This window comes from Betta splendens, chromosome 16 (genome assembly GCF_900634795.4).
Source record: "Betta splendens chromosome 16, fBetSpl5.4, whole genome shotgun sequence".
NCBI classification, from domain to species: Eukaryota; Metazoa; Chordata; class Actinopteri; order Anabantiformes; family Osphronemidae; genus Betta; species Betta splendens.
In genome coordinates, this window is record NC_040896.2 from 16,183,339 (window position 1) to 16,208,251 (window position 24,913).

General features: G+C 47.3%; 3 protein-coding genes across 9 annotated transcripts in view; all 3 read right to left on the minus strand.

The window, feature by feature from the left end:
• Positions 1 to 774, minus strand: part of LOC114843112 (F-actin-uncapping protein LRRC16A-like) — a 30,159-nt gene extending 29,385 nt beyond the window's left edge. For 3 of the 6 annotated variants that reach the window (XM_029129351.3, XM_029129350.3, XM_029129349.3), the window contains exon 1: positions 345 to 774. In XM_029129351.3, coding sequence (XP_028985184.1) covers positions 345 to 384 — 40 coding nt within the window. In that variant the 5' untranslated portion in view covers positions 385 to 774. The remainder of the gene's footprint in view (positions 1 to 344) is intronic. The other 3 variants (XM_029129355.3, XM_029129353.3, XM_029129352.3) reach the window with 1 other exon arrangement.
• A 2,797-nt stretch (positions 775 to 3,571) lies between these two features.
• On the minus strand, positions 3,572 to 5,459 carry LOC114843663 (tumor necrosis factor receptor superfamily member 6B-like). Its single transcript, XM_029130460.3, has 5 exons — positions 5,423 to 5,459; positions 4,646 to 5,036; positions 4,375 to 4,554; positions 4,157 to 4,238; positions 3,572 to 4,070 (listed from the first exon to the last, which is right to left on the minus strand). Exons 1-5 carry the CDS (start codon positions 5,423 to 5,425, stop codon positions 3,869 to 3,871), a joined length of 858 nt encoding a protein of 285 aa, XP_028986293.1. The 5' UTR covers positions 5,426 to 5,459; the 3' UTR covers positions 3,572 to 3,868.
• A 2,886-nt stretch (positions 5,460 to 8,345) lies between these two features.
• Positions 8,346 to 21,067, minus strand: LOC114842660 (tumor necrosis factor receptor superfamily member 11B-like). 2 transcript variants are annotated; one of them, XM_029128386.3, is made up of 6 exons: positions 20,912 to 21,067; positions 14,798 to 15,025; positions 14,122 to 14,266; positions 10,451 to 10,666; positions 8,849 to 9,058; positions 8,348 to 8,776 (listed from the first exon to the last, which is right to left on the minus strand). In XM_029128386.3, exons 1-6 carry the CDS (start codon positions 20,990 to 20,992, stop codon positions 8,382 to 8,384), a joined length of 1,275 nt encoding a protein of 424 aa, XP_028984219.1. In that variant the 5' UTR covers positions 20,993 to 21,067; the 3' UTR covers positions 8,348 to 8,381. The 2 variants fall into 2 exon arrangements, with proteins under 2 accessions (XP_040923800.1, XP_028984219.1); XM_041067866.2 differs by lacking the exon at positions 14,798 to 15,025 and having other exon boundaries at positions 8,346 to 8,776; positions 20,912 to 21,064.
• Positions 21,068 to 24,913: the final 3,846 nt, after the last annotated feature.

Here is a 24,913-nt window from a genome sequence, read left to right on the forward strand (position 1 = left end):
GCCGACGAGGCTGAGAGAGGACTCGGGTCCCTGTAGAGGGGAATTCTCCAAGTTCGGCGCACGCGAGCGACACCTGAATCACAGTTCAGCCTTTCCCACGTTACATGCGCTGGACGTTGACGTGAACGGCAGCGCTGCCTTTGTAAGCGGGAGATGAGCCGCTGCTGTCTGCTGTGCATCACAACGGAGAAAATGTAGCGAATAATGAAACGTTGTGAAACGACCACTCATCAAAGTCTATAGGAATAAAACATATAGTAAATGCGACCTTATAAACTTATGTCTAGACACATTAAAGAGGTAGCGTCTGCACTGGATGCTTGTCTTCTAATGCGGCGTCTTACCTAGAAGCTCTTTGGAGACCTCTGACACTTCCTCGCTCATTTTGCTCGAGACAACGTCCAACACAAAGACAACGGCTCCGTCAAAACATCCAGAATCCTTAAATACTCAGAAACCGAGCGAGAGGGAGAGGAGCGTCAGCTGGTGCCGCCGCCGCCGGTGCGTGCCTCCCGGTTACATGCTCCCGTTCTCCTCTCGCGGTGTCCGGACAACGTATCCACGCGCGCGTGGCCGCATCTCGCCTCGGTGCGCGCAGCGCTGCTCTCACGGGAGGTTTTCCCGAACAAAAACGCCGAGAAAATCCGCTACGGGCGTCTTCTAATCATGCTGGAACCCAACGCATTCTGCGCCTCGACGACAAGGAGCGACCGCCGCTTACGCGCATCCTCTCCGTGCGGGGCCCTACCGTAAAGCTGTCGCTGATCCAGCGCCAGCCAATAGTGGGAACCAGGGCCCCTCCCCGCGCCGTGATGCGACAGCCGGGCAGCCGGTACGGTGTGGGAGCGCTGTGGCGTGTCTGAAGGGGGCGGTGGCGACGGCGCTGCCCAAACTGGGAGCGACAGCGACCTCTAGCGGTGGTTCTGCGGGCCCCAGTCCAAGCTTACGGTTCAGCAGCTCCTAATGGAACTTACAGTAGAGACCTTATGGAGACTAGGCAGAGTCGACAGGATATTACTCATTTGCATTATTAAACATTCATTATGCCTTCCTGTCTACCAATAACCGTGGATGTTTATTAGAACAGCTGGAATGTAGAATCAAGTCCAGCGAGACACACCGGTAGCATGATTCCACAATCAAAATAACAATTTAAAATAAATGCGCATTTATAGATGAAGCCACCTGATTGAAACTCTATGCGCTGCTCCGAAGTCTTATTAAATGTCTGCACTGCCTCCTTGTGGTGACTTGATTTCTTTACAGAAACGCTCCACATGATCATCAAACATACAGTATTATTTGTAAAAAATGTCAGAAGCGTGGGTTCTGATACTACTGCATATGGGGTGCCAAATGTCAAGGAGCACCTATAACTAGTTTTCTCACATTTAACTAAATGACACAACATGTTTTCTCACATTTAGTTAAATGTGCAAAAGTCTAAATGTAAATGTTAAATGTAAATGTAAATGTAAATGTTAAATGTAAATGTTAAATGTTAAATGTAAATGTTAAATGTTGGCCGAGTGTAAAACTGAATATTCATGAATGGGCAAGTAGACTCCATTTAACATTTACATTTAGACTTTTGCACATTTAACTAAATGTGAGAAAACATGTTGTGTCATTTAGTTAAATGTGAGAAAACTAGTTATAGGTGCTACTTTTACATTTGGCACCCCATAACTGCAGATACTACAGCTACTGTTTACTACAAATAATAAAATCAATAAGGTGAAAATTACCACAAACACACCACACCTGAGGTGATAGACATAATAATTTAAATCATGGCATCACACGGCGGTTTGATTTTGTTCATAGGTCACATTTTACACATTCTTTAGCTTAATCTCAATGATGTATTAACCCTCTATGGTACGTTTATCATAGGTTTGTTGACAATGACATTTAAGTTGGCCATCGGTTTGACCGTAACACGCATGGATGTTTAAGGTCAAAAGTATTTTGTAAAAAAATATTTGAATGTGCATGAATTTGTTAGGAAGCATAGTTAGCATAGAATAGTCTTTATTGTCATTGTAACGGGTTCAACTACCTTTAAAAAGTGCTCTACAGTCAGTGCTAAAAAACAAGACCATAAAAGGATAAAGTCATTAAAAACCGAAAAAAAAACAAGAATAAATATACCTAAAATAAACATCACGTTCACACATGGACATGCATTATTTCTATTTTTTGGCAGCATTCAGAGTTGTTATTGTAGTGGGGTAAAAGCTGTGCATCAGTGTGTTTGTCCTCGCATGATGCGACCTGTAACGTTTGCCCGAAGGCAGTAGTTCAAACAGGGAGGTTTATTTTATAATGATCTGTGTCTTTTTAAGCTCAGAAGCGTTCTCTCCTCTATGTGGCCTCCCAGAAACCGGAAGTCTGCCACACTTTCCACACGGTCCCCATTGATGACTAATGGTGGTATTTCTGTCTTTTTTCTCTTGTAGTCTGTTATTAGTCGTCGGTGTTTGAAGTGTTGAGGCGAAGGTTCAAAACGCAGTCGCCTAAGATGCGGGACTGTGGTGGAGGACTTAGTCTGTGTGGGACAGCGGAGCAGTCCAAGGGCTGGTTGGATCTTCGTGAGGACTCCAGTCAGCTGGTGTCTACGTCATCGGGACCACGCCTCCACGTGATCAAACCCCCAAGCTACAATCTGCACAGCGTCCGCGTACACGCCGCGCCTGCTGCTAGAGTCGAATCGCCAGGCTAGCGTTAGCATCCGTTAGCGTTAGCATGCGTTAGCGTTAGCATCCGTTAGGTAATCGAAGGAAAGAAGCCTGGAAGCGGCGGTTTGTGCGGCTGCCTCCGTAGCCTGCAACCGTTTCCTCCACCCCCCGTGGGGACCGTACTGCAGAGAGCCGGGGCTCCTCGCTTCTTCCTCTGGAATGAATTAGCTTGTTACGCTTTGTTCGTTACATGTTCCGATATTGAATAGATTTTTTTGCACCCTACTCACTGTCCACAAAACACGAACAGTTTCTGCTGCAACTGTGTGCACCACAATCTAATATGAACTCCTACTTGATTGAGTAAAACACATTTTTTTCTTTATTTATATACTAAAACGTTGCCTCATTACAAAAATGTGATGTTCATGTGGTTCACATCCACCAGCAACTACTTCCTAAAGGTTCTATAAAGAATAAAACAATTTTATTGATTTCAATTTTTGTAATAAATTAATTCCATACAATGGCTGTAAGTGGGATAAGTTGGGTTTAGATGTGTCAGGTCCAATAAAGTAGACATTATTGTAAAGTGCCTTGTGATAACTGTGGTGACTTGGTGCTATACACAAAAAACTGAATTGAATTAAAACAATTTGTGAAAAACAAACATTGACACTGAAAACAATAAGCACCTGCCGTCTTTCTAGTTCTGAATCCCTCTGATTTCAGGAGTCATCTGGTTGTCAGAGCCAGATGGCTGCGAGTTCTGCGAGTGTTTGTGGCCGTTCACATAATTCACAAAATGACCACTCTTATTAAAACATATCCAGTGCCTCCTTGTAGTAATGTGACTTTTTATAGTAAGACTCATTTACCCAGAACAAACATACTTGTCAAAATATTTATTTAAGCAGTTCATGTCAGTGCATATTTTCCAAAGACAATTCATGTACAAGATCAGCATAACTCACGTTGACTTGACTGTAAACCCAACGTAAATAAAGAATGACACCAAAGTCCAACATAAAACAAAAATCAAAGGTAATGAAAACTGTCAGTTTATAAGATAACAAAGTCTTTATTTAAGGTTGTTTTGCATTGATATTAATTCTAGTACAAAGTGCTGCTGAGCAGGACGTATGTTATTGTCTTAAGCCTCTCAGGACATTAATGAGGCTTTTATCTTACAAACCTAAGCTACAGTTTGGGCTCTGCTCCTTAATCCAGTCCAGTCTCCGCTTTAGTTTCTCTGCCATGGAGGTGAGTGTTGAAGTTCTCAGCATCTCTGGCAGATTCCTTAGCTGCTCCTCTGGAACCTGGAGCAGCCAGTCTCTGATCTGATCCATGAGAGGACCTCTCTGTCTGGGGACAGACTTGTGAATGTACCTGGTCAAAAGGAGAAAATGTTTTTTTTAGCTCCATGAGGTAATGGAATGCAAATGAGAGAAGAAGAGCTTTAAAGAAGAATTCACCTGGTGACAAATTTTTTCATTTTGCCCACACGCATCCTGTGCATGCTGAAGAATCCAGTCATAAAAGTCCTGAGTGTTTCCCCTGAGGAAGAAAGTGGGAACATGTGGGTCTGAAACTACAACTGCTGGTCCTCATATTGCACTCATGGTCCATATTAAAACTGTTTAGATTTGAATGTTTGGAGATTAAAATCATTTGTATAAAGTGCAGCACACACCTCCATTCGCGAGGTCATCACAGCTGCCACACACGGTGTCGTGGTAAACGGAGCCCGGGAGCAGAACTTGCTCTGCGCATGCGCATTCCTGGTGTTTTACGCACGCGTCCAGCGCAGAAGATGAGTTGGAGAAGTAGCCATCAGAACACTCTTCACACACCGTGTTCATTTGCGTCGTACCTAAAACCAGACATCAACGCATGTGGGGTTATTGAAGCGTTAATACGTGACCTTAGCCCGTTTTCTCCTGTTGGATCCATGTGACAGCTACCTCTCGTCTGAACTCCGTGGCCAGGCTCGCACGCGGAGTGTCGGACGCAGAAGTCGCCGTTGGTGTAAAAGCCGTCTTTGCACCGACAGACTCTGTCGTTGAGCGGCGAACACTCCTTCTCCACCTCCTGGTTGTCGGTGCAGAAGGTGCTGCAGTACAGACACCGGGGCAGGTAGTTCCACAGCCCCGTGAAGTGCTCGGCTTTGCACGGTGCGCACCGGGTGGGCGTGGTGGCGGTGCAGCGCGCGCTCACGTGCGTACCGGGTGGACACATGTCGCAGACGACGACTTCTCCGGTGTCCTGGTTTACGTCCTCAAAGGTGGGAACGGATTCCACCACCGACGCTGCGCGGAGGACACCGGAGAGCACGAAGAGCGTGGGTAAGAAGAGCTGCGGGCAGAAGCGTGGGTTCTGTTACTACTGCAGATACTACAGCTGCTGTTTACTACAGATAATAAAATCAATGGGGCGTAAATCACCACAAACACACCACAGCTTACCTGAAGTGATATACTCCTCATATATGTATACATTATTTTTATTGTAATTGTAATGTTGTAATATTTATTGTAGAATGTGTATATTTAAATTTTTTATAGGTCACATTTCACACATTCTATAGTTTAATCTCAATAATGTATTGATCCCTATTACAGCTGTTATATGTCATGATGACTACAAAGCTCTTTAACACATATAATACATATATAATAATAATATGAACATAAATATTGATTTAAAAGCCATCATTGTAATGCCATATGTGGAACACTTACCATTCTGTTTTCTCACAGCAGCGAAAGAGGGTTTGACAGACAGACCGCGTTCCTTTTTATAGTGTTCAAAAAGGAAATGTATTTTTTGCGTAGGTGTGCGGTTGTGGATGGCTGTGGTTGCTCAATTTAAAAGGTCAAAAAACTTCCAATTTTACTTCCAGAAACTACTAGGCAAAAAAATCAGCTGTTGTAGAGGCATCTTCCACCTTCTCTTTTACTGGAATTCCTTTTTTTTCAGCAATGTGTAAATTCGACATGCAAATATTCCTGGGGGTTGATATGCAAATAACATGCAACGCGTGCTGTTACGTGGCCTCCATGTGTAAAAGTTCAAAAGACCATTGGGAAAAGGAACAACCAGACTTGATACACGCTCCACACACAGGTGGGCACGTCTGGGAAGTTCACTTCAATCCAATACAGTAGCTCTGATGTCATTTCTACTTTAACAAGGTTATGTTTCCTCATTTGTTGAAGTTGAAGCTATGAGAAAGATGATAACTGGGTTTACAGTGAAGTCAGGGTGGTTGCAGGAGTTTTATTGCAACACAGTTTCCTCCATCCTCCTGGACCATCTGGACTTTACAGGTTTCTGTGCCATCGACAGTGGCAGTTAACTGTCCTTTCATCAGATTAATTCTGGTAGTAACACCGATTTTTGATGTGTGTAATTAACAATTGTAAAACCTGCGCTGTCTAATTGATGCATCATCACGTACGCAGGCCCACACTGCGTTCACAGATCAGAGCTCACCAGTGACGTCTTGAAACCGCTAAATGAAAGAATAATATTTTTGAGAAAAGTCTGTCTTTGCACAACTTCAGCAAAAACCGAAAACTTTCCATCGGACCCATCTTTAATGTCATTTGCATAGTGTGACGTCATGTTATAACACGTTATGTTTCAGAAAAGCCCAAAATCGGGGTTTTGATGATTTCCCCCTCAATGGCTGAATTAAATGCACGTCAGCATACATACAGATCACATCTTTCCTCTGACATTTCCTTCTGAGTCACCGTGACATTGTGCTGATTGATCAAAATGACTTGAATAGTTGAAACATTTATGACTCAGACGAGCGTCTTCAATATGTGCCAGTCATCTCTATGAGTGTGTGTTTTCAGTCACGGACACTGGATGGAATAATTTGATCCTTGAGATCAGTTTAGTGCCTTGGTTTTTATTGCAACCCAAGATATTAAATGCTTTTTCTCACATTTTTCAAATAGGAGAGTTTCTCCCTAATAAGAGAATTAGTAAAAGACTGCTTGTGTGAAATTAACACATACTGGATCAATGCAGCACCTCCACAGCACTGTAGTAAATCTACCCAGCACCGGTGGTGGGTTGGATCCTTAGAACCGAGTCGTGTAGATGTGTGTTACGTTCCATCAACGCAGGATCACATCTAACGAAGTTGGAAGTTTTTGTTTCTATTGCAAAGCAAAAGTGAAGATTTGATGGAGCTGATGGTAAATGAGGACGGACGGTTCGTGGCATTGATGGTTTTGGTAGAACTACGCTTCAGATACTACTGAGGGCTGATGCCACACCCGAACTGTTTCGCTTTGACGCAGGGCGCGCTGCTTTCCGCTCACTTCATGCTGATGCAGGAGTTGTAAATAGGTTCTGGGTGGATCATACGTGGTGAGTAAAAGTCATTCCGTTGAAATACACCTCACTGATGAACAAACTTCTGCTTCTCCTCACACAGTATCATTCATTGCACTTCTGCTCACAAACCTGGTATTCTGTGCAGTTTACTGTGAAAGGAAGGAGGAAGGCGATGCTGTCATTGCGACACAGCTGTACAGAGTGGCTCCGAGAAGAAACCTTCCCCATGGCAGAGAACGGCTGGACTCGTCCAGTGGCAGGAGTTTATTTATATGAGGAGGGATGGATGTCTCCAGACGAGCATCAACATGTTATTATGCACTCTGATGCGGACTGAGGGATTGGGTTTAGGATTGGGATTAGACAAGTTGTGCATCAGTCCTTTAAATCATGTAGTATTTAGTTTAAAAAGACAGAAAAAAAATAGAAAAAAATAAAATAAGGTTAAATGATACATATTTCTGATTATAATTATTCATTGATGTGAAGAACAGTGTGTTTTAACTGAAAAGACCTAATAATTAACTTAAAACCTAGCTCTGACCTTTAACAGGGTGAAGTTTCCAACAGTAAACCTGCTCTAATCTCGATCACGCAGCCAGTAAAACCAAACTCATCACACGCTGCACGCAACACTGGTTCTAATTAACCAAGCAGATGCATTTTTACAAACTGATTTTAATCATATCAATTGACACAAGTTCACAAGTTACGCAAGCTTAAAAAGCAACAGTCAGGTTTATATACAATAAGGAAAAATACATTTAATTATATAAAACAAAATATAACAAATATCACTTCATGAACTTGCAGCATTTAGAATCCAGTATTTCTGATAAAGTAATACAAACAAGCCTTTACATATTCAGAAAGTAAAATTGTTTTTAAATAGAAAACAATTGCACTTTGTACATTCATAAAGCTGACAGTAAAAAAAGAGCTTTATTTGCCAGCTGTCCAGAAACCAAACCGAAGAACTGTAGAAAATACAAGTATTTCATTATGAAACCAAATCCTTCCTCTCAAACAGTGAGAAAGCAACAATAAAACATCTGCCAGCCCAGGGGTCAGAAAATAGTGCTTATTTACATCTTAAATAGTTCCTTAATTTTTCCTTTTCCCACAGGCTGCGGTCACATGTATGTTTGTGTCTGGATTCCTCAATGTAGACAGATACTGTGACATTATTGGTTCTCCTGCGGCCTCATAGAGTGGAAGGTGAACTTCCCATCAGACGATAGCTGGATATCGTTTGGTGACACTGTACCATGTGACCGCAGCCTGCCCCCCCCCCCCCCCCCCCCCCCCCCCCCCCACACACACACTGTTTACCCACCCATTGTCTCATTCGTTGAACAGCTTATGAGCTTTGAAACACGTCTCGTCCTGGAGCATCTTGTCGAACATCTTCTCGTAAATCTTGTGCGTGGGTGCGGTTCCTATGATGCGGCTGATCTTCTTCAGGCCCCTCAGCAGGTAGCGCGGGGCCCCCTGGCTGCGCAGCACCCGCAGGCTGTGGGACAGGCCTTTGGCCAGGTCCAGGTTGTGGTTGGCCGCCTTCCACAGGTGCAGAAGCTGCAGGATGTACTGCCTGGGCAGGCAGCTGGACACCAGCGCCTGGATGTCCCCGGGCCGGACCCGGGCCCCCGGCAGGCTGTAGCTGACCAGCAGCAGGTCGTCTAAGGTCACGTTCTTCAGGACGTTGCATCGGGAGACCTTCCTCTCACAGTGGTTGACGCCTGGAAGGATGAGGTCATTATAAAGAAGCACCTTCTGATACTGATACTGGGACTGGAGCGCCTTCCCTGTACCTTGTATGAGGCCGTACAGCTTGTCCTGGTCCTTGTTCTGCTCCCTCCACAGCCGCAGCAGCTGGAGCACCTGCTGCTGAGGGGAGCAGGTCTTCTTTAGCCGGTCCAGGCTCTTGTGGTCCACCCTCCGGCCTGGGAGACTCTCCATCAGCCGCTCCAGAGGCCACGAGGCCAGAGACTGGAAGATGGCCTCCTCACAAAGGGTCACATCTGGAATCACAGGCGGGAGAACAGGTTCAGTCTAACCAGTGCTGATATGAGAACGCTGATAGTAAAGCCGTCGAGTGGAGATCAGTGGGTTGTTGGCGGATGTGACCAGTGGCAAATTTTAGGCAGTCTTTAAATAAATATTGCCATGAAACTTTTGACTGTTGTGTATTTTTGGCTGTATCAGAGAACGAGTCGGAGGCTCAAACCCAAGCAGGTCCAATCGCTGGGTTCGTTCTGCAGCTGATCAGAACGACTGCCCCCCTCACGGTGTCAGCGTTGGGACACGGAGCCGCTCACGCGGACACAGTCCGGTCCAGTCGGTGCCGTCAGAGGCCTTGTGTCCGCGTGGTTGTGTGTTTGTGCGCGTTGCTTTGACGCGCGGCCACGGCACAAACCAGCCAGTGTTCCGTCTCCGTTCCCATCGGACCGCAAAGAAGCCTCACTGGCTTCAGTCTGACGGGCCGAACCCGACCCTGCAGTGCGGTGCCGGGGATTCGATGGCGGCAGCTCGTTCGGCGCTGACGCTAATGTGAACCTGGTCACATGAGGTTACGAAGCATCTCTGTTAGTAAATAAGGAATATGAAAACTAACACGGAGGTTGAGCTAAATCAGCTACAGCAGACGACGCGAGGGCTCCTCTGATGTCCGATAATGTGTCTCTATAATTGACCCTGACATCCCAGTGGTTTCTGCAAATCATGTAGCAACTTCGGGAATCCCGACTGCTTTCAATTTCACGTGTTTGTTAAGAAATCTGCTAAACTGTTCCAGGATCCGCTGCAGACTATCTGCGGTCGTGTCGTCCGCAGGAGGACCATTTGTGAATGAATCCTGTGGCGCGGCCCAGGCCCGGACATCTGTATGTGTGTTCTTCAGTTTCCGCGGTTTCTCAGGCTCAGAAAATGCAGCCTCATATTTGAGGGCGCTGCTGTAATTGGGAACATCTGGCATAGTCAACATCTGAGTAACAAAGACTAACCAGCTCGTCTCCTCTCCCATTTCTGTTTGACTTGGTCTCTTCTGTTATTGTAGTTGGAGGATGTGACAGTTTAGGGAGTAATTGATCCATCATGGTTCTTTATGACAGTAGTGCTACAAACATCCCATTCAAGCCTTTGCTTTTCTCTCCCGTGTTGGTTTTTCAGGCACGCAAGAATTTGGAGAAGAATGGAATCTGGAAAAAAAAAAAAAAGACCTGACCGAGGAAATCCCCTGCCTTCAGGAATGAAAATGGCCACGTTTGGAATAATTCAGTTCTGACTGTGTTTAAGTTGTTGACAATTGAGGTCTGCGCGAAAGCATTATCACATGTGCGCGCCGCGCGTCCGCCGTGGAGGGGACGGGTTCCGCTCCGGGTTCTGCACCGGGTCCGGCCCGAGCGCGTTCTCACCCGTGTGGCACAGCGTGTGCTGCTGGGAGCACTCGGCCGCCGCCGCGCGGCCCGCGGCGTCGCACAGGCTGTCGGCGCTGGCCGTGCCCCACCGCAGCGTCTTCAGGCCCAGGTCCGAGCAGTTCCGGTGGCGCTGGCACGGCTCCGAGGCGGAGGCGGCGGCGGAGAAGTGGCCGGCGGGACACCGCTCGCACGCGGTGTCGCTCAGCGGCGTTCCTGTAACACACGCACAGGATGGCGCATCAGATTTGTATCTGGCCTACTACTGTACCACGGGTTTCAGCGCACACAACACACAGGGCCCGGTATCGGTGTGTGAACGTGAGCCGCGTCGTTCGGCTCAAACAGGATTCCAAGAACTACAACCACAGGAACATGTGACGGCCCCTCAGGACGACGTCTGACGGTGTGATTCTGAGAATGAGTCACGACTTAGTCACCTTTGTTTCTACTGTACAGTGGTGACTTCACCACACAGGAAGTTGGTTTGTCAGTTGATCTGCGTGATCGGCTGACGGGAAAGTCGGCATTTCAGTTTTATAAAGATGTTTTCAGGAATGTGAAATATGAGATTTAATCACAACATCAGCTGGAACGTGGTGTGAAACCCAGCCTACATTTTCTACAGAGGCCGTTGTAGAACGTTACCTGTGTTTCATAAAAATATAAGAGCCACATATTTGTCGCATGAAAGGAAAATATACAGTCAGAGACTATTATGAATAATGTTTCCTGATCTGTTGTAATAACTAAATACTACGACTGACCAACAGTGAGTAAGGCGAACTTCCTGAAATATTTGTCATTGTTTTTGAGGATTTATTCATTCATCAGTTATAATTTCATCATTGTGAAATGTTGCCCTCTGGTATAATCATTTAATAATCCCAGATTTTCAGTCCTGCAGTTTGTCCTGTTTTACAACATTCGGCCAATTATACAATATTACAGATATTACAATATGTAGGCGTTGCCATGACAACGGTGACTCACGCCACAGTCACGGCTTCTAGCGCATGGTGTGCGCCACACATGACCGACCGAGCTGCAGTATCTGGTGGAAGCAATGTTGTGATCACATCCTCATTCAATTCTTACATGTAAGCGCGTAGAAGTGAAAGCGCGTGGGCGGCCGCTTTATCAGATGTAACCTTTCAATTTGTGCTAACGCGGCACTTTAAAATATTTTTCTGAACATTTTCACCGTTTTGCATTAATATGGGAAACTGCCGGCATGTGCGCAGACATCAAAGCGCCGCTGGTGACAAAGCGCCTACAAGGTAAGGGCTCGAGCAGGGTACCTGCGGCGCGGTTTCATGTGCTGACAGCTGTTACTGACATTTTGGGCTGATAATTTCCTGCTCGTGCAAAAAAAAAAAAAAAAAAAAAAAATCACAGTGTTAACACTTTATAGTGAGAAACAGCTTTCGATTCAAAGTGGATGGGCATTCTACACTGTCTGCACAAAACGGTGTATAAGTAACAAGTCAGTGCAAGTTATTTATGTCTAACAGATTAAAGTTAGTTTTTGGGTGAATAATATCCGATAAATTAATTATTTAGTGTTAGCTTATTTTTAGCATGACTATTATTTATGGATTACAACCAGTTGTTTCTTTTTATAATATGTTCCAATAAATCATTAGGACGTAGTAGAATGAATGAACTTAAAACAGACCAATGAGGGCAAAGCAGAACGAGCAGGGTTATAACAGGCATGTGTTGCTGGGGGAGTGACCCATGGATTTTCTAACATCCTGTGGTTTGAAGGTCCAAACCACAAGTCAAGGCATTACATAACGAGTCCTTCAGTCTCAGGGAGGGAAATCCCACGAATTGCTGCCTCATGTCTGCACAGTTTCATTAGCCTTTCAAGTCCCATTGTGGATCCCTGTTTTAGCAGCGTCAGCTCCGCGTGGGTCACATAGTAACCAGAAGCCATGGAAAATATCGCTTCAACTATGCCGCAGCTCATTCACGGTCTGTGATGAAGTCATGAGAGGTTTAGTTCCAGTTCGTTCTGTGGTTTTATAAGAAACTGATAGGTTCTGTTTGCTGGAATGTTCTTATTCAGCACGAGCGTCTCCTGTTATCGCAGCAAATCAGTAGCGGCACGACATTAGCTTGATAATGACAAGTATAATGAGTGTCAGTTGTATGTGGCTTTTTAATTAGCCATTTTTGCATATGGTGCTGATAAAAAGTTTGGAGACGCTTCTGTGGTACAGTAAAAGTGAAACGGTTCAGTTTTTACTGTTCTGTAAAAAAGAGAGAAAACCTCAGAATAGCTACAAAAACACAGGATGAACTGCACAGAGCTGGAAAGAGCTGCACACTAGTCTGAGGGAGCTCAAATATGCTATAGAAATGGAAAAAAATGAGTCCAAATAGCTTTAGTGGGTTAAAATAGCACCGTGATACAGTACAAAGCTGTTTGGGAAGAAAAGCAGACTATGAATCAAGAGATTCAAGCCAGAGAACTGAGAAGAGAAGAAGAATGGTGCCCAACATCTCCTGGCCACTGAGCAGGACAGATGAATTCACCTGAGCTTATTGTTGCTGTGACTTGAGAACAGGTTGCGTTTAAGTCACGCATGGAACTCACAGCTGTATTCAAGCAGCAGCAGCAGCACTTCCACCATGACACTGTATATGAAAAAAAGGTTCTTCATGACAGACAATGTATAAATGAAAGAGGAAGCACAGCGTCTGAGATGTAGATTCATAGTAGCATTTTAATGTTTTCCTCTTGATTATAACGAAGCATAATGAGCAACAAGTTGTATAGTGCTTTGGAGAGAAGGGCATGTTATTATTTGTAATAGTAATAATAGTTCTGTAACAGCTAACAGAGGGTAAACTAGTTTATGTCACATATATAAATTAATCATACGCCTCCTCTCTGAAAATTTGAATTTATAATGTTGTAGAACAAAGCGATAGCGAAGCGTCTCTCAACATCTACAGTAAGTTGGTTTGTGTCTGACATGCATTTATGAATGGCCTTCACTACTACAATTAATACAAAGCTTCTGTAAACACACACACACACACACACACACACACACACACACACACACACACACACAAATTCACCCAGGACATTAAGTCTCATTCTACAGTCTGAAATGAGAAACCGTGCTGTTTCCTGCCCCATACCAGAGAAGGTTGCGTTGTAAAGATGGAGAAAGAAGCCAGAGCACATCTGTCAACCGGCTTATTGCTTATGACTCGTTTCTTGAAAACATGACAACATCTGAGAGCATGACGCGTGAAGGCCCGGCCCGCCCCTAGTTCTGCAAACGCACCAGGTCTGAGGCCCAGAGTGAGACGGTGATGAAAGTGACAGAAGGGCTTCCAGCAAAAGCGGGGACATCTGCAACTGATGTTCGCCGCTGCCTTGGCAGCACAAGTGTTTCTGCTTGACACGCGAGTACAGCCTGTTTAAAGCGCACATAGCGATGAAGGAACCGATCAAATATGTAGCGATGATGACCTGCACATTTAAGTAATAAACTCAAGTCATATCCCATAAACACACTAAGTAAACTTCATTTTCACATAAATATTTTTCTCTTATTGTAAACTTACTGCTGTATTTGACATAAATCATCAACTTCATCTTAAGTAGAATGAAATTCTATCAGTTCCTTGTAAAACCTGAGTCTTACCTAATGATGTCACTCCGTAGCCAGGCGGACAGGACCTGTGTGCGATGCAGAACTCCACCACTAGGTGGAAACCTGGAGCGCACTCACACAGCTGGTCGTGGGTGCTGTTGCACTGCTGCTTCACCAGCTGCCTCTCCTTGCACACCTAGAGACGACACAGGCAGGTAAGACTGCAGCACAGGCTGAAGCAGGAAGGAGCCCCACGGACCTGTCACCGTCAGCACGCAGGTGCACTTAAGGGATTTAAGGACAAGAGTAAATGGGTTGTGACGAGAATCAGTAGCGAGCCACACGTGAGAAACAGCATAATAAGAGGATGCTACACTATAAAAGCCTGCTACTGGTCATATTACATCATTTATCCAGAGTGAGGGAAGAGAAAACCATCTAGACTCTGGTGGGAAGATCGCTCCACCACAATGAGACCAGTCAGACTTTCACTTTTAGTAACAACAACAGCTAAAGTGGAAGCTCAAGGTTTGAGAAATGACAGATGCGGTGCCAAAATGTAAACATACGGTACGGACGGAAAACACGGCAGGAGAAGCAGGAAAGAGCAGCGTGAGGGACAGAGCGCAGGATGAAAACATCGTGGTCGGAGACGGCGGGACCCGGGCTCGACCCGTGACCCGGAGTCACAGCAAAGGGCCGTCTGTGGGCCTCGTGCGCTACGTACCGAGGTGCAGTGCTGGCACGAGTCCCCCCAGTGCCAGCTCTCGGCAAAGTGCCTCTCGGGGCAGGGCTGGCACTCCGTCGGCGCCGCCGCCGTGCAGTGGCGCTTCACGGCCGTGCCGGGGGGGCACTGGCTGCACAGCAGGACGTCGGCCGTGGCCGGGTCGCGGTACTGGTACTTGGGCGGCGCGGCCGGCTGCTGGAAGGCCCAGGAGAGCGACGCCGTGAAGAGCTGCGGGGAGGAGGAATGCGGGTTTACTGCCGAGGCAACAACAGCGACAGAGGCGCTAATGGGAGCCGTCGCAGGAGCAGCTCCTCTCTGCGCCAAGACGAGGCTTCCGGGAAGCGGGGGTCGAGGGAGAGGTCACAGCTGGGGAGGCAGCGCTGCCGGTGGACGCGGCCCCTTTCTGCCTCGGCCTCCAGCCTATTAGCCCTGATTAGGGGCTCGCCTTGATTTCCCCGCACGCCTTTCCCCAGCATTTCCACACCGTAGCCTTAGAATGAATTCAGGGATTTGACCGCGGCCAACTTTCTGTGCGTCCTGAGCGAGTTCGACTGCTCCGTGCCCCCCCCCCCCCCCCCCCCCCCAGCAAGCAGCCATCCATAGAACACATGTAAAAGCCGGTGTCTGCCGGCAGGCCTCCGGGACAAACACGTGTAGACTGCCTCAAAAACAAGCCCATGTATCATCGGGCGCGCGAGAAGCTGAGAGTCGGGAGCCAAACCTTCAAATCCTAGAAATCGGTTGGTGAGCGTGTTGGACACGCAGCTATGCAGCTGGCCACATGGGGACCAGATGTCGCACACGCTCTGCTTCCACCATCCATCGGCTCCGTGGACTTTCCCGTTGGCCCGGCTACATCCTCACGGCCCGAACAAACTAACAATAGGCCGTCCTCGCTCTGCGTATGTGTGTGTGCGTGTGTGTGTGCGTTACTGAATGTGGTTTTCTGCTTGCCGCTGTTTATATGTGCATCTTCAAACGCTAATGAATCCATCCAACAAACAGCCCATGGCGTGCACGCGCGGCGCTCGGAGGTCTTCTCTCCGGGCTGTTGGAGGTTGCTGGGCTTTCCCCGTCCGCCGCCAGAGAACAAAACACTCCCGCTCCAAACTCTCCAGTTTACCTGTTGTTCATCGCTCAGTTCCTTCCTGCTGCTCAACTCCTGACAATGTGACATTGTCCAATATTCGGCCACACAAATCAAATCAAGAAAAACAATGCGCAGATTTGCTTCAGTCTATTTCGGGCTAAATTTGCAGTTGAAAAGGAGTAAAACTCGATGAAATGGTTTGATGCACACCATAATAGAAACCCAAGCTTCAAGAAGCGGTTTCCCGGGCGAAGCCGACCGTCCCGGCCTCCGAGCGCCGCGACTGCACGTGTTTGTTCGTACCGTGGGTGGTCCCCGACCGGAACCAGAGCCACAATCACAGGCCTGCTCCTCGCATGAAGAAGAGCGCATGCACATATTAAGCCGTGCGACGTTCAGGGACGCGGGCAGCGTGGAGCGTGCTGGAGGGAGAGGTCATTAGGACTGTTGTTCACATGCTCACTCGCCTTTCTTCTCTGTGAGACATCAGCACCAGAACCGACGGTTTGCTGCTGCACAAAACCCGTTTACCAACAGCTACTGTAAGTAAGACGCCACCCTTTCGCCCCCCGTCACCTTGGAAGACGCCCTCTGACGACATCATGGATGACTGCTGGACCCAAGTTCCACGGCAGCCAGGGGACACCGCCAGCCAGACCGTTCCGTCGGCTTCATCAGAGTGAAGCTCAGCCAGAGCACGGCGAGGAAACCATGCATGAGCGGAATCGTACCGTGGATTCGCTGCTGCTGCTGTGTAACGAAAAAAAACCACGAGATCTCTCGAACCAGCGGCTAAAGTGGATCCGTCGTTTGCTTATGTAATCGATACTCGTAAATCCCCCCTGAGCCAAGCTGAGAAAATCTCGTGTTTATGCAGCGCAAAACAGTCTTTACTGATTCTTTAACTCAAAGCATTTGTGTTATTTAACAGACGTTATCCTCCTGAATCTGTGTTGCAGTGTGCGGCGAGGCTTCTCACCACACCAAGCTCAACAAAGCCAGGCAGGTATTTAGTGGCTGTGTGGCGCTGCTCCCGGCCGCCGTGCGGGTCGCTTCCCTGAACGTTCAGCGGCTGGACCGCGTTCAGGAGCATTTAGGAGCGTCCGGGAACGTTCGGGAGCATTCAGGGGCGTTCAGGAGCGTTCGGGAGTGTTCAGGAGCGTTCGGGAGCGTTCAGGAGCATTCGAGAACGTTTAGGAGCGTCAGGAGCGTTCAAGAACGTTTGGGAGCGTTCATGAGCATTCAAGAACGTTCAGGAGCGTTCAGGAGCATTCAAGAACGTTCAGGAGCGTTCAGGCCGTTCGGGAGTGTTCGGGAGTGTTCGGGAGCGTTCAGGAGCATTCGAGAACGTTCAGGAGCGTTCATGAGCATTCAAGAACGTTCAGGAGCGTTCAGGAGCGTTCAGGCCGTTCGGAAGCGTTCAGGAGCATTCAGGAGCGTTCAAGAACGTTTGGGAGCGTTCATGAGCATTCAAGAACGTTCAGGAGCGTTCAGGAGCATTCAAGAACGTTCAGGAGCGTTCAGGAGCGTTCAGGCCGTTCGGGAGTGTTCGGGAGCGTTCAGGAGCATTCGAGAACGTTCAGGAGCGTTCATGAGCATTCAAGAACGTTCGGGAGCGTTCATGAGCATTCAAGAACGTTCGGGAGCGTTCAGGAGCGTTCAGGCCGTTCGGGAGCGTTCGGGAGCGTTCGGGAGCGTTCAGGAGCATTCGGGAGCGTTCGGGAGCGTTCAGGAGCGTTCTCCGTTCTGCTTCCCCAAAGGGCCTGTCTGTTGTCAAAATATCACCGGCGGCCGCGTAAAATGATGACACAAGACTTTAGAGAAACAGGATCGGCAGACTGCAGCAATCACCTGACTGACATTACATGAGCACACATGCTCTCCAGATGAGCACATGCAGTAATGAGCTTATTAATTAGACACATGGGTAATAAAATGTAGATACAGTAAGTAATATATCGGTACCACCATGATGTGGTAAAACATTAAACACATGAACTAATTAAAAGTTAGATTAACAACATAAAAGGATAAAAAGAGCCGCCTGATGTGATTCAGTGAACTAATAGCGCTCCCTTCCACTGACTGAGTCAACGGAGGCGCTGAATGTGGAAGGAGCTGATCCGCAAACAAGGGGACGAGGTCAGCGTTGGTGTCGCCAGGCACAAAGAAGCAGCAGCTCATCCACCAGGCACATGGCTCCAGTTAACTGCAGAACGCAGGTGGTCCGAGGGGGGATTCCAGTGTGTGTGTGTGTGTGTGTGTGCGTGTGTGCGTGTGTGTGTGTGTGTGTGTGTGTGTGTGTGTGTGTGTGTGTGTGTGTGTGTGTGTGTGTGTGTGCGTGTGTGTGCGCGTGTGTGTGTGTGTGTGGACATGACGCACCGCCATCATAGTTCTTGATGATCTCTGCTTAAACTCAGTCCGGCTCCATTTACTTTATTTCTTTAGCAAAAGGTGACGTTGGCTCCATAAACATGTCTACGCACCTCGAGCCTCATCACAGTTTAATGTTTGCTTCTTCTTTACGCGTGTGTGTGATGCGAATTATAGATTTCAAGGCTCCTGATGCTGATGTGCTCACTGCACTTATACTATATTTTACTGCACTGGGGTAATGCTGCACATTTATACAACATATTAATGGACAGGTAACAATTTGTGTGATAAAGCTATTAACACTAAAACATCAGACACCACTTCTAAAATTAAATGTAACATGGCTTCCCAAAACAAAAAGAGAGACTATACAAAATATTATAGTACAGTATGTCTTCTTCCATTATAGATAAAATGATATATTAAATCATAGATGGTTCTGGTTTATACGTAAAATACATTTGCATGTCTTTGAATTTCTTTCATGTAAGAGCTGTTTGATATTTGGATCAAATAAATCAAACTCTTCATGTCAGATACGCTTTGACAATGAAGACTTGCATCAGATCAGTCCTTTGATCACACGACTCACACAGATAAAAGTCTGTATGTGACCGCGACATTAATGCAGCACAGCTATATCTGTTTTGCCTACTGGTTATTATGTCGTTCAATCACAAACAGACTCACTTCTGCTATCAGTGCTACTGTTGATAGAAAAAGGGAAGTTGGCTCTTTTCTGCAACGCTTGTGTTTGTTTAAAAGTTAGATCCCAAACCTGAACACACTCACTCGCCCACACGTTCCACACGTTCTCCAAAGCTTGTTTGGAAAAAAAAAATAGAAAAAGAGAAAACACTTTAAGCTGCTTTGACCTTCTGCGTGTGAATCCGCTGCTGGGTTTAGGGAAGTTGGTGGTTTGATGCCAACGGCTGCAGAAAAATATAATAGGTGCGGAGATAAAGAGGGGCTGAACAATAGATGATGATGTGGGTGAGGCTGGTTTCACACAGTAGGATGGAGGTGAGAGCAAATGATGGACAGGCGGACAAAAAACACAAAAAACACACCAAACATGTCTTCACAGAAACACAACAACCAATCATCAGCTCCAGCTGTGAGATCTGTTCCACTGACATCATCTCGGGCAGTGACCCAGCGTGGAGGGAGCGTGATCGGGACCTCACAGCTGCAGGAGGTGGACTGTTCATTCACACAGCCACGCATCCGTTCACATGGAGGGCGCCGGGTCCAGTCGTGCAGACGCACAAGCAGAGGACGCTGCAGACGGACTCACTGCGTCTGGATGCTGACGGACGCCGAGCGAGCCGCTTCGCAGCTAAAGACACTTTCACAACAACATATGTCGTTTCTTCACATACACAAACCCAAAAGCAGCCTGTGTTTATCAAACACACTATATGATCTGGCTCCGTCCTGATACACATCTATACATGAACATATGCAAAATCTGTGAAGGTCCCAACACAGCATGCAAAGCAGGCTGAGACTAAATAGCTTCTTGACCCGGGGCCATACATTTAAATCCCACAAACACCTCTGTAGAAGTGCTGTAATTAGTCATCCCAGGAACAAGACGCCACAGGACGACTCTGGAAGTGTTAAACGCTTCTTGTGATAGTGAGTGAAATGAAATGCAGCCCAGTGTAAACCTTCATTCATTGATGAGGACTGCGCATGTTGTTTTGGTCCATTGGGTGGACGGTGAGCGTTCACAGCTGTGAGTGAGGAAGGTGGGCAAAGCAAGAGCCCCATTCATCATCACAGACAAACAGGCTCCAGTATAAACAAAGCGGAGGTTGCTTCCAAAGACAATATCATTTACTTGACTTGTCCTCAAAGAGAAAAAAGCCTCGCAGCGCTTCAGACTAGAGCATGTTCCGCTACAGGAACACGAGATATACAGCGCAAATGCACGGTGCCGAACCCCCTGTGACGTGTGAAACAGCCTCAACTTCAACAAGATGTTACATGTACGAGCCTCTGCTGCTGCACGGAGCCACAGCACCACGTGTCACGTGCGTTGCTTCGTCCACACCCTGGAGCCTGCGGTGCCTGACGGCTCAGCGCACTCCGCTACCTGTTGGCGTTTCCCCCCCGGTGAGCAGATAAAATGCAAACACCCTGCAAATGTGCAGCCGCCCAACACGGAGGGATGGCATTTTACAACAACAGGTACAGTGTGCGAGCCACTCGGGCATCGTGCAACCGGTTTGCACCTATGTAAGGGTCATTTCCAGCATCCAAGCCTGGAACCAAAACGGTCATCGGCTGCTACTGAAGCATCAGAGCCTGAAGCCTGGCCGCATTTCAGAGGACACTCACTATTAGATCAAGCTGCCTGCAAAGGCGCACGCTGCACAGAAGCCCCACGACAAATGGAACCTCAGCCTTTTCTACTCCTCTCCCTGCGCTAAAGACGCAAAGTTGCTCCAGTTAATCCAGGTAATAACTTTAACCACTGCTCACTAGACGTCTGGTGCTGCTGCTGCTGCTGGTGGTGGTGGTGGTGGTGATCCGAGTCTCGTTCTCCCGACGATAAAAATGAAGTGAGCGTCATTCCCTCAGCAGGAGGTGCCACCGGGCTATCACGTCAAACGGCCGCAAAACAAACGCGCACTACTCACCACTATTAGTTTCATGGCCGGGTTGGATTTCGCTATCCGTGCGCTCATCCTCACTGCGTAAAAGTGCAATGCAGTGTCCATCACGGATGGGGTACTTATACAGCCTGGAGAGAGGGAGAGAGAGAGAGAGACCCAACCCACCTCGCCGTCGTTCCCTACTCGCCTTTCGCTCTCTCCTCAGTCCTAAAAATACGCTGTTCGCGCATCTTCACGTGATGCATCACGGTTACGCAAAACGGTAAATCGCGTAAAGCCGAAGTCGGGAAACAGAATTCCGACCGAGAAGTAGCATCTCGGGATCACGAGGCGCACTGGAGTGCATTCATTCATAAATGAATTTGGATAGATTTGTTTTCGTAGCTAATACACGTTAATGGAAATGGAACACTTTACCAAAGGTGTTGTTTGTGTGTTTTCTTTGTTTATACAAGCAGAAATCATGATTATGATCAAATATTTGCTTTACATTTTTCTGAGGAAATAAATATAATGTCAAAACAGAGTCCAAAGTAAAATAGAAGAGGATCTTAGTGCCTTAGATAATTTGTTACCAGCTGATCTTGGTTTGGTGCCGTTTATCGTCTGTCTGCAGCATCGTCCTGTACCTGAAGGTCACGCATGCTTGTCTGGACCCTGGAGCTCTGTTTGCCAAACTCTTCCCCTCGTGTTATTCCTCAAACAAAAATGGCCCCTTTGCTGTGACAAGCAGCGACAGCACACACCGAGATCAAGAGCAGGATTTCTTTAATAGTCTGCAGTTTGTGCAACATCACAGCAGTTCAACATCACAGCAGCTGCAGGGGATGTTTAGCTAAAACACTCAGCGTTTAAGGCACGGCGCTGTACGTTGAGCTACACAGTTCAGCTGGTAGATTCTTTCTGTAAATAAAGCTGATCCAGAATTCAAAGCAAACAAATGCAGAGACCGTGTGATGTGGTTGAAAGCGAGAAACAACGACCTCATGATTACACGGCCCTCATCAAAGCTGAATTGTTACGTTGTTGCTCTCGATGAGAGGTTTCGAAACCTCTCAGCGAAGTGTTTTTGCGTCTTCCAAGGAACCTGTCAATCTCCTAAAAGGTGGATTTACTACAAAAATCAGGAAAATCAAAACACACTCATTTAAGACATTAAACAGTGAGTTTGACTGGAGCGCGCCCAGACTTCCTTCCCTCCAGTCATCTGTTTTATATCTTAATTAGAAGTGTTTCAAAAACATTTAAATGACTGATGAACCAAGCAGCAGACTTTTAAAAAAAAAGCCAAATTTAGATTTAAAGCTCAGCAGGAACTCCTACGCAGACGTCACAACGCGTAATGGTTAAAGGGCTGCTTGCGTCGCGACCCGGCTGTGACGCGGGCGCACGGCGGCGACGTCAGAGCTCCGACGCCTGACGTCAAACGCGCGCCTCCCTTCGCCTCCGTGAAGCGGAGAAGACGTGACGTCGGCGCAGAGAGCAGGCGCGCAGGCGGCGCGCGGATCACTCGGCATCGGGGTCAGCGCGCGCCACAACAATGGACGGGTGGAAGGTGCACGTCGACCGGCTCACACACAAGAAAATAGTTACTCACGGAACAAAGGACGGCCACGGGGCCTCCTGACGTGTTGGCGGTGAGGTCTGGAGCGCAGTGCAGGGCGAACGTGGGCGTTAGGAGGTGAACCAGATGCTGCAGCAGACACACACACGCACACACACACACACACACACACACACACACACACACACACACACACACACACACACACACACACACGGTGTTTATAAAGAAAGTCACTGGCTGACATATATCCATAAATCATAGGTTGGTTTTGGTCTGTCAGCAACGGTGCTAAGTTCTGATTTATTTTGAAAATCCTATATTTAAGTTCAGCTCTTTTACTGTATAGCGCGACAGTGAGCCGGTCCCTGTGTCCTGATGTGTTGTGCTTTGCCCATACGTCTGGTTGCATAGCAACCAGCATTACAAGCGCGTAGCGCGTGTGTGCGTGTGCCGTCCCGCTCATTTCCATAACAGATATCATAAATGAGTGAATGGAAAAGGGAACTGATAACTGCTGTGCGTGAAGCTGCTGCTGTGGAGGCCTTTCTTCGTTCATGCAAATCAGGCGCATGAGGCGCTAAACCTCAGACGTGACACGAGTCCAAACAGCAACAGGCTTTAATTAAATCACTCTGTTATTATTCAGGTACCTTCACAGAACATTTGGGCGGGGATGTTTTTTTACCGTTTGTTTAATTGCTTAATTTTAGAAAGTGTTGCTCGATATTTCATCTTTCATCTTTCATAACCGTGACTGCTCAAAGTGAGCACGATCCAAAATAAATAATGCACGCACACCCAAAATATGCAAATGAAGACGAAAGGTCACTTTTGACTATTTACTTCAGTGCGAGGCAGAAACAATGTAGCTTGAAGAATCTCCACGCTCGTTTTGTTTTGTGAATGGAAGCTGGACCGAGCGCCTGTGAGTCAAACCTTTGGACGTGGGGTTTCAGGAAGCCTCTTCAATCGGTGCCGCGCAGATGGACGAGCTGCCCCGTTGAGGTTCTTGACCTTCTCATATTCGCTCCTCCGCCTTCCTGTGGTCCGCCTCAGACTACGTTTCAGGATATTTTTCACTAGCCGGGCCCCTCAGATGCAAATCACAGCCGACAAGTCTTTGTTTGACTAACTGATGAAAGGAGCCTCAGGCCGAATAATGAAGTGACCAGTGCCGGGTTCTGGAGGAGGAGGAGCTGATCACAGCCTGTACCTGCAGTATGGAGGGGGGGGGGGCATCATGCCCAGCGTTGGAAGTCCTGCCAGTTACAGCAGTGAGTCACTGGTGACCTTGAGCAAAGAAATAACAGCGGAGGGATCCCTGGACTTCCGCAGCAGCCCGTGTGGTCGCCCGCCGTGTTTTCTCTGGTGAGGTTTTTGCGAAAATGATTTAAAGGAAAAGTCTCCCAGGCTCACGAACCGCGTGGCGCTGGGAGTGACGCATGCAGCGAGGTCCGTTTTCAGGAGGCGCTCGATTGGGGACGTTTCAACATCACCTCGAGGTTCAGTTTGGAGATTTCACAGCTCGATATTTGATTTGAGTTGTTAGGGATGTGGAATGAGTGGCCTCGTGGGAATAGTCTCAGTGTTTGTACTTGATCTTGACTTTGTGTTTCTGCCACTGGATGATGAGCTCCTAAGAGCTTTTTTGGCTTTGCAGCACGACAGTTTGAGTGACACAGCTGCAGATACAGAGAAGGAGAGCGTGTAATTGGAGAAGACTGAAGTTGACGTGGTAATAATGTTAGAATGATGTTAAAATCAGGTTCCTATTGAAGCGCCTGCTCATTACAAGCATTCCTGTCAACTAGACCGTGGACTATGCACAGATAGGAATCCAGACTCAGGTTAGAAGCAGCGATATTTATGAGCTCCATAAAGTCAGGTGCACAGCGGGGAGAGGAGAAGAACTGCCGGTCTCTGTAAAATCAATCTCAAACTCATAATTGAGTCACAGGGATGCGTTTTAGAGGATTTCCAATATTTCACTGCCAGCGCAGGAAAACTTAAGGTCGGCGAACGTCAACAGACCAGAGGCAGCAGCTGTTTGTCTGCTTCATGTGTGTATTGGTGTCTAATGTTTACTATCCAAAATAAGCGTGTGGCAAAAGGTTCTTAGTCACCAGCCACAATATACAGTGGCGCAAACCCAAAGTAAAGGCGGCCTTACTGTGCAGCTACTGTACTTTACACTGTACGGCCCCGCTAACCTCAACACCTCCGTAAAGCAGCCACAGTAAAAATAGAACACATACCATAAGGGAAAAGGAAGCCGTTCTGGCTGCGGGCCTCCAGCGCTGCTCACACGGTCGCAAAATGCCTGTTTCCTAAAGATTCATACATATCTGACAGCTCCGCGACCAAAATCGAAAGATTGCTTTACCGCTGGGCGATGATATGGGCTGCGAGAGAGCGAGTAATGACACAGAACCATAACTCACCCTGTTTAGCCTTTGAGT